The 18,944-nt window shown below is 34.0% G+C and overlaps 1 protein-coding gene across 1 annotated transcript in view; it reads left to right on the forward strand.

Moving 5' to 3' along the window:
• The window catches only part of nord (neuron derived neurotrophic factor nord), a 35,347-nt gene extending 18,506 nt beyond the window's left edge, over nt 1–16,841 (forward strand). Inside the window, exons 2-9 of the mRNA XM_075312559.1 lie at nt 11,865–11,950; nt 12,010–12,241; nt 12,308–12,501; nt 12,578–12,822; nt 13,045–13,278; nt 13,356–13,489; nt 13,942–14,079; nt 16,296–16,841. Of these exons, the coding sequence (XP_075168674.1) occupies nt 11,865–11,950; nt 12,010–12,241; nt 12,308–12,501; nt 12,578–12,822; nt 13,045–13,278; nt 13,356–13,489; nt 13,942–14,079; nt 16,296–16,488 (1,456 nt within the window). The 3' untranslated portion in view covers nt 16,489–16,841. The remainder of the gene's footprint in view (nt 1–11,864; nt 11,951–12,009; nt 12,242–12,307; nt 12,502–12,577; nt 12,823–13,044; nt 13,279–13,355; nt 13,490–13,941; nt 14,080–16,295) is intronic.
• Nucleotides 16,842–18,944: the final 2,103 nt, after the last annotated feature.

Below are 18,944 nucleotides of genomic sequence, written 5' to 3' on the forward strand. Positions count from 1 at the left end.
AATATCACTCGATCTGGACAGAATTTGATAGACTTCTACAAAATCTATAGACTCAAAATTTAAGTCGGCTAATGCACTAGGATGGAACACAATGTTAGTAAAAAAAATATGGGAAACATTTAAATCTGAAGCAATTTTAAGGAAAATTTGCAAAAGTTTATTTATGATTTATCGCTCGATATATATGTATTAGAAGTTTAGGAAAATTAGAGTCATTTTTACAACTTTTCGAGTAAGCAGTGGCGATTTTACAAGGAAAATGTTGGTATTTTGACCATTTTTGTCGAAATCAGAAAAACATATATATGGGAGCTATATCTAAATCTGAACCGATTTCAACCAAATTTGGCACGCATAGCAACAATGCTAATTCTACTCTCTGTGCAAAATTTCAACTAAATCGGAGTTAAAAATTGGCCTCTGTGGTCATATGAGTGTAAATCGGGCGAAAGCGATATATGGGAGATATATCTAAATCTGAACCGATTTCAACCAAATTTGGCACGCATAGCTACAATGCTAATTCTACTCCCTGTGCAAAATTTCATTTAAATCGGAGTTAAAAATTGGCCTCTGTGGTCATATGAGTGTAAATCGGGCGAAACTATATATGGGAGATATATCCAAATCTGAACCGATTTCAACTAAATTTGGCACGCATAGTTACAATGCTAATTCTACTCCCTATGCAAAATTTCAACTAAATCGGAGCAAAAAATTGGCCTCTGTGGGCAAATGAGTGTAAATCGGGCGAAAGCTATATATGGGAGCTATATCTAAATCTGAACCGATTTGGCTGATATTTTGCAAGTTTTTCGAGACCCATAAAATATTCGGATGTACAGAATTTGAGGAAGATCGGTTGATATACACGCCAATTATGACCAGATCGTTGAAAAATATATATGGCAGCTATATCTAAATCTGAACCGATTTTTTCCAAAATCAATAGGGATCGTCTTTGAGCCGAAACAGGACCCTATACCAAATTTTAGGACAATCGGACTAAAACTGCGAGCTGTACTTTGCACACAAAAATACATCAACAGACAGACAGACAGATGGACAGACAGACAGACGGACATCGCTAAATCGACTCAGAATTTAATTCTAAGCCGATCCGTATACTAAAAGTTTGGTCTATGATTACTCCTTCTTGGCGTTACATACAAATGCACAAACTTATTATACCCTGTACCACAGTAGTGGTGAAGGGTATAAAAAAATAATTTACATTGGCTATCCTCGAGAGATGAGCTAACAAGATAAACAATATTGACAGCAAATGTTAAAATTAATAAGCCGGTACCCAGGCTTATTGTAGTCCATATTAAAACTAATAAGCCTGGGTACATCTGAATTAATCTGTTCCAACACATTGCCTTCATTATTACAAGATGTAGCGTGAATACAATAGCCAGACGGACACAGATATATTTAGGGACAATTGGTTCATTTATTAATTTACCTTAAAGGACAAGAGCAGAAGTATTCTTCCGGATCGGATGGACTATAAACATTGAAAAACAATTTTTAATCGGCCATTACATTACAATTTCTATCACCATTGTGATGAAATTTTCAATATTTTGTTTAAACTGACTTTCGTAAAAAATTGTTCACTTTTGAGAGGTGTCCACTTTTGAGTTTAAGTTTCATTGTGTTTAAGTTTCTTAAAACGTTTAAGACATTTATCTGAATCTATAATAATCATGCCATTAGAAAAACACCCTTCTACGAATCTCATAAACAAGCATATTTTTCCAACATAATCTGGATATAAACTAAAAATGTTTAAACACCCACCGCATCATAATATTCCTTTCAAGGAAGATCTTGCTTCCAACGATTAAATAGGAAATACTCATGAAAATCAAAATATGCAAAGGAACCCGCAAGCAATTCAACTAAAGTGTGATTTGTTAAGAGCTTGATAACTTTTTTTTTTTTTAAAAACGCATAAAATTTGCAAAATCTCATCGGTTCTTTATTTGAAACGTTAGATTGGTCCATGACATTTACTTTTTGAAGATAATTTCATTTAAATGTTGACCGCGGCTGCGTCTTAGGTGGTCCATTCGGAAAGTCCAATTTTGGGCAACTTTTTCGAGCATTTCGGCCGGAATAGCCCGAATTTCTTCGGAAATGTTGTCTTCCAAAGCTGGAATAGTTGCTGGCTTATTTCTGTAGACTTTAGACTTGACGTAGCCCCACAAAAAATAGTCTAAAGGCGTCAAATCGCATGATCTTGGTGGCCAACTTACCGGTCCATTTCTTGAGATGAATTGTTCTCCGAAGTTTTCCCTCAAAATGGCCATAGAATCGCGAGCTGTGTGGCATGTAGCGCCATCTTGTTGAAACCACATGTCAACCAAGTTCAGTTCTTCCATTTTTGGCAACAAAAAGTTTGTTAGCATCGAACGATAGCGATCGCCATTCACCGTAACGTTGCGTCCAACAGCATATTTGAAAAAATACGGTCCAATGATTCCACCAGCGTACAAACCACACCAAACAGTGCATTTTTCGGGATGCATGGGCAGTTCTTGAACGGCTTCTGGTTGCTCTTCACTCCAAATGCGGCAATTTTGCTTATTTACGTAGCCATTCAACCAGAAATGAGCCTCATCGCTGAACAAAATTTGTCGATAAAAAAGCGGATTTTCTGCCACTGATTTTGGTAATAAAATTCAATGATTTGCAAGCGTTGCTCGTTAGTAAGTCTATTCATGATGAAATGTCAAAGCATACTGAGCATCTTTCTCTTTGACACCATGTCTGAAATCCCACGTGATCTGTCAAATACTAATGCATGAAAATCCTAACCTCAAAAGAATCACCCTTTATAAGACTTTTCCAAGTATTTCCAGTATTCCTGTATACATGGTGGTGATTTCATGAAATGCACTAATTTATGTACCATAAAATTTGCCCTGCTTTTTCCTATAAACTGGCCTTGTCCAAGGAATAAGGATGAGTAGGAGATTGCTTGCTTTATTAATATACTGATTATTTGGTAAAGCTTATTGAGGATTTGCGGATGAATACCAGTAGGATACCTTTTAAGATTCAACGAATATTCTTGCTTCTAATGATATTTCTGTTAAAGTATTAATTTTATTTTGTGAAGAGGATTGTCGGCGGGTTTGTGGGTCAAAAGACGATTATCGAGAAATTTAAAGTAAACTATGACTAAGGTTTATTTTAGTGATATGAAAGAGTTTTGAACACAACTACTTACAGTTCAAGCCTATTGTTAAGCAATCGGTTATTTGAAGGAGATACATTAGATAAATCATTAGATATTATATATTTTTAGTAATAAGCTTAGTCTGTAAGGATTGTAATGCAAATCCAAAGACTGAAATAAATAAATAAATAAACATATGTCATATTAATTGATACGTAAACAAAACTAACTGGAAACTATACTACATTAACTCTCTAAAGCCCAAGCCCGCCTTTAGGCGGGTTTCATTTAATAAGGAAGCTTTTAGTAAAACACACCTTAAGACAACAAAAATGGGCAAAATAAAAAGAAAACTTATTTGAAACTATTCAAGAGGCTTTGCAGCATATGCTGCATTTTACCGTACATTGAAAATTTAAGCAGCTGACAAAATAATTGGGGCATTAGAGGGTTAAATCATATCCAATTAATGTAAGGTATACGATGAATGTTCTAGCTCCTTGTAAGATATTCCTGGGAAGTAGATAAATTATTTCAACCCTGGCATCCCTATATTTTAGGCTCACTTATGCTATGGTCAGACTGGCCAAATATTTGACACAAATCAAAAAAGAATACATCGCCACAGCCAAACCAGCAAACATTTTTAGCTCATACGAGTATTTGATATATAACATCATGGTAGGATTATTTTCCAAAATCCGTATCCAGATATTTGGAAAATGGTTTTGGAAAAATGTTTGACACTCATTTTGGTCAAATATTTGTCTAGTGTGACCATAGCCTTAGATTATTCAGTCCATTGCGATACCACAGTGGTGCAATAAAGCAAGGAAATGACCAAATATAACATTGAATTTTCAACTAATCATTAATCTGTATTTGATCTTGATCATCTACTGTCATCCAATCTCATTTTATTTCGGTGGATGCATTGTCTTTTGTTGACTTGAATTTAGTTGGACTGAATTGAATTGAATTCAATCATATTGAGTAGAATTGACTTGAAATATTATGATTTAATTTATTTAAGTTAACAGAATGTCCAATTCCGTGAGGTGTTGGCTTTAGTGGACTGTATATAAATATTAACTCTCGAAAATGTAAAGGTTTTTTTTTTGTAACGAAAAGAGAAGAAAGCAAAAGACAAGTTTTAGGTTTAAGAATTCAGGATGGCGGCAGCTTACTAGGGGCAGTGACGAAGCACAAGTGAAGTTTACAAAACTAAGTATTAGTCCGAATGGTTTAGAACTTACAACAAATATTTAATTTCAATTCATTTTTAGGGTTATCGCATAAAGGTTTACAGCGAATAGAAAATTCAAGTATCGATAACAATAAAAGTTGAGTCCGTTGATTGAAGAGTTGAATTTTCTCTTTGAAAGCAATAGTTTTGTTAGAGTGCTTCAAACTGAAAAATATCAACCCTTCCATGATATGTAACTCAACCTTAATTCATATTAGGTATTGGCAATTCAATTCTTTACGTCAAATTCAAAATATTCAAATTTTAGTACTAAAACTAATGGTTGGGGAAAGGAGTTCAACAGGTTAAATAAATATTATTGAATTATTATAATCTATTCCATAAGCAACTTTTTAAGGCCCACTTTCCAAAAACCATATACACTTCTCCCCTGTACGCTGTATCAGCCAAACCTGTGCATGTATTAATGTATGTATTTAAAAAGTGATTCATTACGAATGTCGAGCGTGTACCCCTAATATGACATTCTTGTCATTGTTCCTCTTGCTACTTCTCTTCTCTACATTTCACTTAACCTATTAAATTACTTCGGCTTTTTCGGCAGAGATCATCTGGCTCGAGCCAAATAAGCAAAAAAACCAAAATATAAGCAAAAGAACCAAAGTTGTCAGTCCGCTTATGTGGAACGCAAAACAATTTGTGCAACAATGTTGCAACAAATTAAAAATAAATATTTTTTTTTTGCATACGACTAAGCAAGAAGCACGTGTGGATGGCTGGTTGAGTTTGTTGATTCAATATCACTTCTCTTCAGACTTCATTATGGTATCACACTCTGGGTGTGTGTGTATGTGCTTCTGTTATTACGGCGATTGGCGGCTGGCACATAAGAAAAAAAGTGTCAAAATATTGAATGACAGCTGAGACAACTAACCAAGAATGACGATCTCCCTACCGACCGAAATACATTGGATTAACACTGTGGAACATTATGAGTTTAATTGGTGGATATTGAGACAAATGGAATGACAAAAGGAGTGAGATACACTTAAAGCACACTTTTACATTGTTTAAATATAGAAAATTCTAAGTCTATTTTTTGGGCATAACCATAAAATATTTAAAACTCAAACTAACTATAAATTGAAACCTACAATGCCTTAAGTTCTTACTTTAAAAAGGATTAAAATTTAAGCTCTTGTTGAAGCGCACTCTACTTTATAATCATTCATTTAATTAAACACAAATACACACACGCACACATCCACATAAAAGTCCTGATTATAAACGACTGTCCAAATGCTTGAGCTCCTTTCACAAAAAGGTCAGAATTTATATCCTTTTTGTTACTTAATTGTATCCTCACCTTGTTATATTCTGCGTAAGAGATCCAACTTTGACTGTCCACTACAGAGGATGCTGGACACAACTACAAGGGTGTTCTGAGTTGGGTTATCATAAAAAAGAACCGAATATAAAAAGAAATCGGTTATTACATAACTTTTTTTTTATATTTTAGGTTTCATATGTGTTTAATTGATTTTGGTTAAAATATATGGTAGACGAAACGAAACACCATTTGTGGATACTAGATCTTTGCCATAACAAATCCGGGTTTTCTCCCAAAATATACACAACCCTATTTCATTATCACCTTCGTCTGAAAGTTGGAAGAAGTAAAGTGCAGAAGATTCAAATGCTTCGAGGACGAGTATCGTCCTAGCATATCCTTGGTAGCCTATGGCAACAATTTAATTAAATCCATTTAGGTTTTACGGTTCTCTTCTGGCCTTCTACTGTGCCAGAGTGCAAATGCTAAAAAGTCTTCTTGTTGTTATCATCATCGTCGTTGTCGTCGCCGTCGTCGTTTTCATTTCCAAGGACCTTTACCACAAGAGTGGTAATGTTTAACCACATTTATTATATTCACAGCAACACAATCTACAATGGAAAATAATAATAACAGCTTGAAATTGAAACGAAGCGTAACTTATTCTCTTTTCTGCTTCAGACACCAGGTGTATTCCAGTTACGGCAAAACGTTAAGGACACGGTATTTTGGTAAACGCATTTACGCAGATGAACAAAGATCAAAGCAAGAGGGAATAAATTTAGGATTCCTAGGGAAAATGTTAAAATATGCCAATATACAAAAAAAAAAAAACAAAAAATAGTAATAAATTGTAAAAATATACAAAATTATAATTTAATGCAAAAAAGAACGATCAAGCAAACAATTCGAATTTCTTCTAACAAAAATTCTTCCCTTTGTGTATCCCTTTCGAAGTTAGACTTCAAACTAAAAATATGTAGAATTTGTTCAGAATCATAATTTGTATATCCACAATGCCGAATATTAGCTTATAACTTATTTGCAATAAAAATTCTTTAAAAAAATGAAATATATTTCTATAGATTGCGCGGAACATTAAGGACTCATAAATAAATTTTTTTCTATAATTTACACAAGGTGGAAAATAATTTTAATTGTCGATTCCCGATGCTCAAAAAGCCTAATCCAGAAATGGTTTATAATATTAGGGATAGATGTGAAGAAAATGCTCGTGTGATGTATCGAGATAAACTGATGTAAATTAGACGTTCCAAATGCTCAAAAGCCAAATCTATAAATTAGCTTATATGTACACCAAGTACACTTTTGTTGTGACAAATAATTTTGTCAGGCGATTTATTACTGGCACTGCAACACTTTGTCGCAACCCCCATATTATTTTAAATATTAGCAAACCAAAAGTCGCTCTTTTGTAATGGTAAGCCACGATGGACACCTGCATTATAAAAATTCACTATATCGCTTTGGCGGTGCACGAGATGGCTTAGACAGTGGGCATTTCACTTCATGGACAAAGTTTTGGGCAAAAGTAAACTGCCCTAGCGATGCGTATCTTTTTGAGACCATGGTACCATTTCACTGTAGTATTTGACCTTGCTCAAGTGAAGTTCGTGAACGTCATTTTGTGAGAGTTGACCATGTATACTCAGAAATGTAGCTAGATTGCGGAGGGGTCTACCACAAAGGATTTATCACGCTCACTCACAATCACTTGATTAACCACCAGCTTTCGTGGGTAGAAATGTAGAGATTAAATTTTGTATATGTGATTTACAAAGTATAAAATTCCATTTTGTTTAGAGGAGGAGCGCTCCTTCATTCAAAATGGCAAAATATTCTTTCACTCCATCACATTGCCAATAGTTTTATTTATTTTATTTTTTTTTTTTGGCATTCACCACTTATAGAAAACATTTATTTTGGCTTTATTTAGACCGAGTGGGTGTCAGCAGCCATTAGGGAACCATAAGTCAGTGTTTGCCAACTAAATCGGCTCATTAAATGATGGGTCATGCTGCCATTGGCCATAAATAAATACAGCTGCTTTGGCAGGATATTAAAGTGATTGCATTGTAAAGCATTAAAAGTGTCTAGCTATATTGTCACTGTCACCACTCTCTGGCTTGGACGTTCTTCACATTTTTCTTATTTTAGCTTTTAGTTATTTTTGAAAAAATTCTGGCTAACATTTGTCTCTGGAGAAAAAGGCATTAAGGTCTGCTATATTCTTCGTATACTGCAATTTCCAAAGCAAACGAGATATCTGAGTCATACTTGAAAATGTTTATTTTATGTTTTTGCCTTAGAGATGCCATTGAAGAAATCCTTTTATTCACAACTAAAAATACAAAAACCCCAAAAAATTGGATTTAAAAAATAAACAAAAATTTTGGTCAATAATTCGTAGTCTCTGAAGTGGTTTTCCCTTATAGCATAGTTTTTAAACCATATTATTTCACCTAAAATATATTTAAATCAAAAATTACACAGAATAAATGGTGATATTAACGGCCTAACTTGGCGGTTTTATTTTCAATTGATTTGTAGTGGTGATTTTTTTAATATAGACACGAGATGGAGGTTAGTCCAGATTATACTCCTTTTTTAGAGATAACATTACAGATAAAGCGTAATTTCTATAGCTTACTTAATTATCCTCGCGGGGATAATTAAGTGCAATAAAAACTTAGAAGCTAGGTCCACATGGAAGCCACCGTGGTGCAATGGTTAGCATGCCCGCCTTGCATACACAAGGTCGTGGGTTCGATTTCTGCTTCGACCGGACACCAAAAAGTTTTTCAGCGGTGGATTATCCCACCTCAGTAATGCTGGTGATATTTCTGAGGGTTTTCAAAGCTTCTCTAAGTGGTTTCACTGCAATGTGGAACGCCGTTCGGACTCGGCTATAAAAAGGAGGTCCCTTGTCATTGAGATGGAATCGTGATAAGAGAGAAGTTCACCACTGTGTTATCACAGTCTAAGTGAACCAGAAATATCGGGCTGCCACCATACCTAACCTAACCTATGGCCACATACTTTCATTACAAAGGGAATTAATTGTTTTATATACAATTTCCTATAAGTAAGATAAAAACAAACTCCCATATACAACAAGTTAAATTTAAAACCTACTTTCCCCGTATAAATTCCTTCGATAAAGTGTCAAACAATTGTCTTGTATATGAGCAAAATTAAAAAATCAAAATTATAAGAGATTACTAACCCCGAAATGAACAAGGCACATTAATGTAAAACAAATCCCTGTTGACATCCCTAATATATATCTACTATATCTTGCAAGGATATTCCAAGGTGAATGTGTGTGTGTGTGAATGCGTCATTGTGTAAGTCTTTATGTAACTCATACAATAAACAACTCAATACTGTGGTTGTTGTTGTTGTTGCAACCATTTGTATATGCCATGCTATCGAAATCGTTGTTGCCATTGTTGTTGCATGTAATTGTAAAGTGTCGCCCGTCATCCGAACAGATAATTTTTATGGTTCACTATTTCCGGTCTGCAATGCCTTTGTTTGCCAATCCCTCATACCCTGCCATCAGTCATAACTGAAAATCCATTACACCATACTCCAGAAATGTAAAAGATTTAGTCTGTTAAATCTTTTGTTAAGAAGCGGAAAGATTACAAGTCAATGTTGAAGGTTATGGAATGGGGTCGTAGGGCATTCTTATGGAATAGTTTTTCTTTCTTGTCGACAACATTGTAATTCTGTAATATTTATAGATCTATTGTTGGTTGTCCGTTGTTGTTGTTGCTGTTGATGGTACAGTTATTGTATAAAATTGTCTATGGCAATTTTGCGTTGGTGTTTGTTTTATTATATATGCCTTGATTATGTGGCAATACTCACACTCAAACTCCTACAACTACAACCATTTCAATTTATTCAATGCTTATGAGTATGATGATGAAAATGACGATTATAATGACTTTGGTAGCAATCGCTCCGTTTGCACAGATTAAAATTATGATGATAATAATAATGGCAAGTCGGATTACGACGAAGACGCTGATAATGTTTTGTGCTGATGCCGATGCCGATGCCGATGTTAATGCTATGATGTTATCCTTACCATGTTTTCAATTATTCATTCAAGTGATATATTTGTGCATGTATATGTGTGGGTGTTGTATTTTAAATGAGCTTCCTTGAAAGCCATTAAGTCATCCATTATGATCTAATTCCATTGCAAAGTATGACTGAGTATTGTTCAAGTACCTTTGTCGTGTCTTTTGGCCCCTACGCTATCTTTATGAAGGATGAAAAATTATATTCGACATTTGCACGCACGGTGAAAGTATCTCATTAAGAGATAAACAAAATATGTGTGTGTGTGTGTGTGTGTGTAAGTAATAACAATAATTGATGTATGTTTTGTTATGTAGATAGGCAACCCACTCACACATCCACCCCGTGTGTAATGTGATCTGACTACCTACGTAGCGTATACGCATTGTATGACGCACTCTTAACGATACTCATACGCAACAGTGCACCCTGCAAAGTAATATACCAGCTAATGATTTTTTTTTGCAAAACAACGTCCTTGTATTACAATCGAAATATTATACGAGAAAGAGAAATATTCAAACAGAATGATATTTTCGTTTTCATTTTGTCGACTGATGATTACGATGTGAGAAAGTGTTTAAATTAAGTCTTCACAATAAAAAAAGCACAAGTGCTTTAAATACATTCACTATGAAAGGGGAAATTGTATTGCCTTTTCTACTCTTAAGATAGAATAATGTCTTGTATTGGAAATACCCTCAGAGACTAGCAAAACTTTGACCATATCTTAGGTACTGGCTCCGATATCCCTTAGAGGGATATGTTCAGGGACGAAAAATCAAAAAATCAAATCAAAATCAAAAAAATGTCACCAGCATTAGGTTAGGTTAGGTTAGGTTATGTGGCAGCCCGATGTATCAGGCTCACTTAGACTATTCAGTCCATTGTGATACCACAGTGGTGAACTTCTCTCTTATCACTGAGTGCTGCCCGATTCCATGTTAAGCTCAATGACAAGGGACCTCCTTTTTATAGCCGAGTCCGAACGGCGTTCCACATTCCAGTGAAACCACTTAGAGAAGCTTTGAAACCCTCAGAAATGTCACCAGCATTACTGAGGTGGGATAATCCACCGCTGAAAAACTTTTTGGTGTTCGGTCGTAGCAGGAATCGAACCCACGACCTTGTGTATGCAAGGCGGGCATGCTAACCATTGCACCACGGTGGCTCGTCACCAGCATTACTGAAAAGAGATAATGCACCGCATGAAAACCTGTTTGGTGTTTGCTCAGAACTGGGTTTGAACCCGCCACCCTGTGTATGCAAGGAGGGCATGTTAACCATTGCACCACGGTGTCTCCCAATTATTCTTCAAAAAGTTTCTTTTATATATAAATAATCACATCAAATTAAATATTTATACATTCAGTTCAACTTAATCATAAATAAAATTAGAGTTAATGAATTAAATTTATTCCCATATACAAAAGCAAAAGAAAATCTTAAAAAAGTATTACCATACAAAGCATACCCTTTATATTGCTCCTTCTTTTATACTCCCTCAAGAAAATCTAAAAAAGAATTTCAGCATATTTAGGTCATACACTGGTCAGCATCTCTTGTTTCTTGACCACTTAACCAATCTATTAAAGCTGTAGATTGCTCATTAATTTTAATAAAAACAATCAATTTTTGTTTACTTTACCTAATTAAAAATGCCGTTTGTTGACCAACCCGAAAAAAATATGAATTAAAATGCAGGGTTGGTTTTGGCCACAGAAACGAAAAAAATATACAAGTTAATTGGGTATAATTTCAGCAAGAGTAAATGTATTTTCAAGCAAAAAATAGAAATGCTTATGTTTTTTGTATGGCAATCCTTTTACTTTGGCATTTGGGTTACGCTTAAGTTTTATTATGACCATAGGGAAGTGAGCAAAAAGTGCTTGCGGGCCATAAGGACGTAATTCAGTTTTTTCTATTTGATAAGCACAAATAAATTTCATTTGAATTGGGATTTCTTTTTTCGTTTTCTTGCCATAACAACATTTTTCAGATTTCTTTTCATTTATTTACAGATTTGTACTGCATTTGAATACATCGACACCCTTAAATATAAACTTCTCACAGATTGTGGCACGGAAAATATATTTCAATCAAACGGGTAAGTGGAACATTCGTTCGAAAAGTCTGACAGATTATTAAGAAAGTTTTCCTTTCCAGTCAACTTATTGAGATCTGCAAAAAATGGCCAACATTCTGTAACGTTAACCTGTGCCCTACGCGGGCAATATGATATTTTTGTACAGGCTCGCCATCGAGGCTCTGTGAAAATAGAGGCTATTGGTTTACATCCTCAGGCCAATTGGCCTTTACTTAATCGTACTCATTGCATAACCATACGGAGTCAAAATCGTGTTCGTAAACGACAAATGATAGTGAAATGGGATAAAAGGTAAGTGGGGCTCCAACCAAAACTCTTACACTCGATTTGTTGTCATAGGTATTTTCCAATTTTTAGTAAATTCGATTTTCATGCGGTTCACTATTGTCTGGTGGTGAGTACAAAACATCCCCATAAGGACTTCTGTCAAGCTGCTGATGAATTTCTAAGTTCAATGTTCACAAATAGAAGAAATCCTACAACAATATGCCAAGTTCCGGTAACCATAGAAACGATATTATCAAAACCAGCAGAGAGGGCAAAGAAAATAGGTAAGAACTCTAGACCGAAAATCTTTGTAAAGGCAGATTGGATTGTAGTAAAATATTTTCTTTGATTTTCTTACAGATCCCCATACGACAAATGTTATATGTACTGGGAGTCGAACTCAACAACTTATAAGAGGCCTGGCTCCCAATTATGTTTATTATCTGGATGTCTTTGGCATACATACAAAACGACAAAATCTCACATTTCACATAGTCTCCTCTACCATGCACTTCAATCGTACCCATCCGGCCATATTAAAAGCCAATACACTGAGCGTTGTCAAAATATCGGGTCTACATGGAGTCCAAGTTTTTAGTTTTAAGGTGAGTGGACAAAAGGGTCTATAAGCAAATGCCTGTCATAACACTTCGGTGACTCATATCGCTATGAAGGGTTCTCGCAACATCCAAATAGAATTGATTCTTTCATCCTATTTAGAGAATAGTAAATTATTTTCTTCCAGAGACCATTGAATTCTAGTTTTATGTTAAATTTCTACACATGTATATTTTAATTCTGTTTAACTTTCAATTTCAATACCAAAGGTTCCTCTTTTAACCGCTTTGGACACAAGACCAGCTTTGCGCTATTTGGTCTTGCCGTGTGGTGGAAGTGAAGTTGATGCAAAAATTCTAAAGCATCGCCGAATTATAGGTAACATCAGTAACATTTATCGCCCCACCTACATTGATCTGTCAGCTATAAGAGAAGCAGGACGTTACATGATCCGTTTCAAGCCCAGCAATGATGATGAAGTCTTGAGAGCCAATAAAGTTGGTGTAAGTATGATAGCCTCGAGCAAGCATTCTTAATGTCATGTAGTCTTATAAAATCGTTTTTTTTTGCCCACTTTTAGTTGGCAGTGACTACAAATCGTGTGTTTAGCCAGTTACCCGAATTACCAGAAAATATAACCGTGTTTGAGGTGCGAACGAAATGCCGTTCCACCAAAATTGCCTGGTATAGTTCACCAGAAATTCGCACACTAAGGTAAACACTCAGCTTAATTTAGGAAGTTTATTTGTCAATCGAAAACGAGCGAAAAATAAAAGAAAACAAAACTCCCTTAAATCAATAGACAAATATTGAATTTTTCTTGTTTATTGTTTCATTATTAAATCTCCATGCCCTCTTGCCTGTGCAACGAATGAAAAACAAACTGACCTCATGGAACTATGACTGGTTGGCATGGCCGATACATATTGCTCGGCATGGATCTGAAAACAACACCATCACATATCCTATCACATTGTGGAATTTATGAAAATTGGATTATACCCTCTCAACTCTATTTGACTTGGCGGATTTTTCTCTCGACTCACTTTAACAATGGCATGGCAACCAATGAATGAATCCACTGCTGTACACCCCCAAATCGACCAACCTGGATTTGGATATGAATGTGTGACTCGATATCGGCCTTCTCTTGGCTGGGAGAATAGTTACTGCATAATTGTGTTCAATTTGCCGCAACGCAATCGCAGCTCCATTGACTACACAAATTATTGCATGGATTTTGGCAAACGTGTAGTGCAACATCCGCAATTTCATTCAATAAAATGCCCCAAAAAAGCTAAAAAGTAAGTATAAACCAACGGTGTGTGTTGGTTCGATTTTCAACCCAACGCCAAAGTGAAATGACAAACGTGTAGCTTATGGCCATGAATGCGGGAAGATATTGAGATGAATTGTTCAGTATTAAAAATAGGAGATTTAGAGGACCAAGTTGTTTTTTGCTTAAGAGGGTAGGGAGAGATATTAAAAATTAAACATATGCTCCTATATTTATTTCATAGGCTTTTAGTTTTTTATTGTGATGGGCGATGGTGTCTTGACCATGGAAACTATAAAAACTATATATTTCTAGCAATTATGAGTTTAGGCTATTTTCCCATCTCTCATGACTAAAATTTTGTTAATATGGCTAGAAACCTTTGTTGTAGAAATATTTTCACTTTTAAATAAAAACTTCATTCAATAATGGATTTAACTGGCAAATTCCGGTCGCCGGAAGATAATCAGTACATTGACTCGGTGGTTTTACTCTCCGACTATGGTAGTACGAAATCGGAATTAAAAAGAAGGTCCTTTGTTATTTCTATTGCAATCACGAAATTAATTGATCCTAATTTTTTTTTAATTGAAATTGCTTCAATGACAGAAATGATAATGTCAGTCAAGTAGAAAATTATTTTTTCCAATTAAAATTTCCATTTTGTAATTCAATTAATTTTACTTTTCTTTAGCTTAAAAAATTCATTGTATGACAACAAATGTTTTTAATTCCATTAAGACTTTTACTGAAAACATACCATTTTGTACTGCAATATACATTCATGAGTTTTAGTCTGCAATAATTATCAAAATTTTTAAAGAAACATGTCTTTTCAAGCATAAAATAAGCCAAATTTTTCTATAATCCTGGACAATTCAGTTAAATATGTAACCCCTTGTAGTATATCTAACAATAACAGGTTGGCTGATAAATCCCCGGTCTGACACATAGATGGCATCGCTAGTATTAAATGCATATTATTTTTATATAGTACCAACCTTCAAATGATTCGTGTCTGTAAGTCAATTAGTTTGTGAGATAGAGCGTCGTTTGTGAAGCAACTTTTGTTATTGTGAAAAAATGAAAAAAAAAGGAATTTCGTGTTTCGATAAAATACTGTTTTCTGAAGGGAAAAAATACGGTGGAAGCAAAAACTTGGCTTGATAATGAGTTTCCGGATTCTGCCCCAGGGAAATCAACAATAATTGATTGGTATGCAAAATTCAAGCGTGGTGAAATGAGCACGGAGGACGATGAACGCAGTGGACGCCCGAAAGAGGCGGTTACCGACGCAAACATAAAAAAATCAAAAAAATGATTTTCAATGACCGTAAAATGAAGTTGATCGAGATAGCAGAGGCCTTAAAGATATCAAAGGAATGTATTGGTCATATCATTCATCAATATTTGGATATGCGGAAGCTCTGTGCAAAATGGGTGCCGCGCGAGCTAACATTTGACCAAAAAGAAAAACGTGTTGATGATTCTGAGCGGTGTTTGCAGCTGTTAACTCGTAATAGACCCGAGTTTTTCCGTCGATATGTGACAAAGGATGAAACATGGCTCCATCACTACACTCCTGAGTCCAATCGACAGTCGGTTGAGTGGACAGCGACCGGTGAACCATCTACGAAGCGTGGAAAGACTCAAAAGTCCGCTGGCAAAGTAATGGCCTCTGTTTTTTGGGATGCGCATGGAATAATTTTTATTGATTTTCTTGAGAAGGGAAAAACCATCAACAGTGACTATTATATGGCGTTATTGGAGTGTTTGAAGGTCGAAATCGCGACAAAACGGCCCCATATGAAGAAGAAAAAAGTGTTGTTCCATCAAGACAACGCACCGTGCCAAAAGTCATTGAGAACGACGGCATAAATTCATGAATTGCTTTCCCACCCACCGTATTTTCCAGATCTGGCCCCCACTGATTTTTCTTGTTCTCAGACTTCAAAAGGATGCTCGCAGGGAAAAAATTTGGCTGCAATGAAGAGGTGATCGCCGAAACTGAGGCCTATTTTGAGGCAAAACCCAAGGAGTACTACCAAAATGGTATCAAAAAATTGGAAGGTCGTTATAATCGTTGTATCGCTCTTGAAGGGAACTATGTTGAATAATAAAAACGAATTTTGACAAAAAAATGTGTTTTTCTTTGTTAGACCGGGGACTTATCAGCCAACCTGTTAAATTTTGGCAAAATCATATTAAATGTTTTTTAATGTTGTTTTGTTTTATAATTCACAGCCCACCGCCCTTAGAGACGGATACTATATTCAATTTAACACCTGGTGAATCGTATTTAATATACGTGACCGCAAATCTAAACGAAGGCAAACCGTTGCCCTATCAATCGCTAAAGGTGAAAATGTATCAACAGTGTCCTGAAGAAGTGCTAGGGGTAGACTCCAGAGATCAATCGGCCTATTATTTCAATTAAGACTAATTTAGATGACAAATTTATAAATTCCAAAAAAAAACAAAAACAAATAATGCTTTTATGAAAATATTTAATTTTAAATAAAAGCTTCCTTCACATGCCAATTTCCAAAATGAATAAATCTTTTGTAAAGATAAACACTGAAAAAGAAGTCTACAAAATAAAATAGTTTGGACTTTCTTCTTAAAGAAAAGAAATTCCCTTAATTAGTTTGCCTTATATTAAGCTAAAAAAATATTTTTTTTTTAATTTCTAGCTATAAGTGTCTGTATTTAATTTAGTAGATCCACTTAGTTTAGGATTTTCGTTTTTATTTAATTCTAAAAATATTTTTTTACAATGCTCGCTGTTTACGAAAATATCCATAAGGAAATTTATTTTAAATGTACATTATTTTTTAACTTTGCTTAAATCCGTACTATACTTAAATATATTTGTAAATATACGAGTAGCAATCTCTAAGTTCCTTTCATCATACAAACATTTATTTTGTTTTCAAATGGGTATACAATTAATATGGGCCATAGTAACACAGAAAATAATATTATAATTTTTGAGCTAACAATAAATTGTTGTTACAGAAAATTTTTAAATGCAACAAAATTTTTGTTGATATAACAAAATGTTTGTTGATATAACAAAATTGGTTGCTAAAGTGGCTAAAATCGTAATTGTATTTACAAATTACGTTGTTAGCTCAAATTTAAACATAATTTTAATTGTATTGACAATCAAATTAATTGATATTTTTTTGTGTGTATGAGTTATTAAACAGTTGGAGTTATATTTGCAAAAATTATATTATATTTGTGGACTTTTATTACTATTGGTCTATGGAAATACAAATAAAATTCCACACAATTTGCTTAAATTTAGTTAAAATTAAAAAAAAAAAAAACAAATGTGGAATCAATAAATTTAATTGATCCAATTGACTTTTTAATTAACTCAAAATTTAATAAAAGAAAATAAACGAATAAATTAATATTTGAATTGGATCAAGTCAATTTTAAATATTTTTAGCAAACCATTTGCTTTGCAACATAGACAAATGACCAAATATTTTCTATCCATAAATATGGTAGTTTAATATTATGGATCCAATAAAAACCAGGTGTTCCTTAACACTCATAAAAAATAATAATAAATTGGGAATTTCTTGTTATGGCTCTAGGACTTACCATTCCAGCAAAGAAATAAGCCTATGAAATTCCAGTTTCCTATATTTTCCTACTTCTGCAATTTATTTAAATTAGCTTTTATAATTAGGTTTTTTTATTTCGATACTCGCATATTATATATACTCACATAAAAAAAATTAATAACATTATTGTTAAACTACAACTGTCATTCAGCCAAGAGTCTTAATCGATATCGGATTGAATCAATAACAACATACAGATCTATCTTTATTTTCTGATGTCTCGCTAAATGTTTTAGAATTGGCCAGATTCATTCCGGTTATCTTAAATGATTTTAATTAAATACTCCCAATTGTTTTGTATCCACAAATAGCTAAAGTTACATTAAAATTCTTCTAAGGAAAATTGTATAACTCATTAAAGGCAAGCCTTCATAAATTTTATTGCCCATATGCAAAACAATTTATTGACAGTTTATTGAATGAATTTATATGGCAAAAGTTGGCTTGAAGTATTCTGTAAATTTATAGCATATGGGGGTATGCCTTCAAAATACGATGCAAGCCCCGGAAAAATAATATAATATATATCTGAAAAACTGATATTAAGTACTACAGATTTTGAAAGCGGACAATAAAAAAAGATGTGGCAACCCTATCTATATTAACAAGGTAAAGGTGGACCTCAGACCAACTTATTTCAAAGAATAATCCTGTTTACAAGTAGCAGCTGTAGCGAAGTGATCCTAAAAATTCCACACATGTTGCAATAGGGTCACCAATATTTGTTCAAATTTATTGAGAATGTGTAATGCATTCTTTTTCTCTTCAAAAAGAAACCAAAAACTGATATTTGATATTACTTTCTATCAATGTTCTTTTTTTAGAAGATATTCAGAAAAAGTAAAAAACATAACTAAAACATATTTGCTGACCCAAAATAATAGGAGAGGAAGATGGAAAATTAGACAACGTCATACCAACTATTGCAAATGTGGCATGTTTGTTCATTTTTAATTTGCCAATTTCTTCACAAAAAATTAATTAAAAATTACATTAACTTTTAAGTAATTAATAATGATAACCATTTGCCCGATTTTTTCTATATAATTTTCCAAAAAATTAATTTCTTCATATTCAACGACAAATATGTATCGAACACCGTCAACGGTATGATATTCTCTGCTGCCATTTTCCATCTTTTTTCTCTTGTTTGTGGTTCTTCCCCATGAACTAATTGTTAAAAACAATTATGAAAATACTATCAATGTATGAAGTTTTTATTGATCCGATTTAATAACGAAATATATTGCAG

The sequence above is a fragment of the Haematobia irritans genome, chromosome 5 (genome assembly GCF_050003625.1).
Source record: "Haematobia irritans isolate KBUSLIRL chromosome 5, ASM5000362v1, whole genome shotgun sequence".
Lineage (NCBI taxonomy): Eukaryota > Metazoa > Arthropoda > Insecta > Diptera > Muscidae > Haematobia > Haematobia irritans.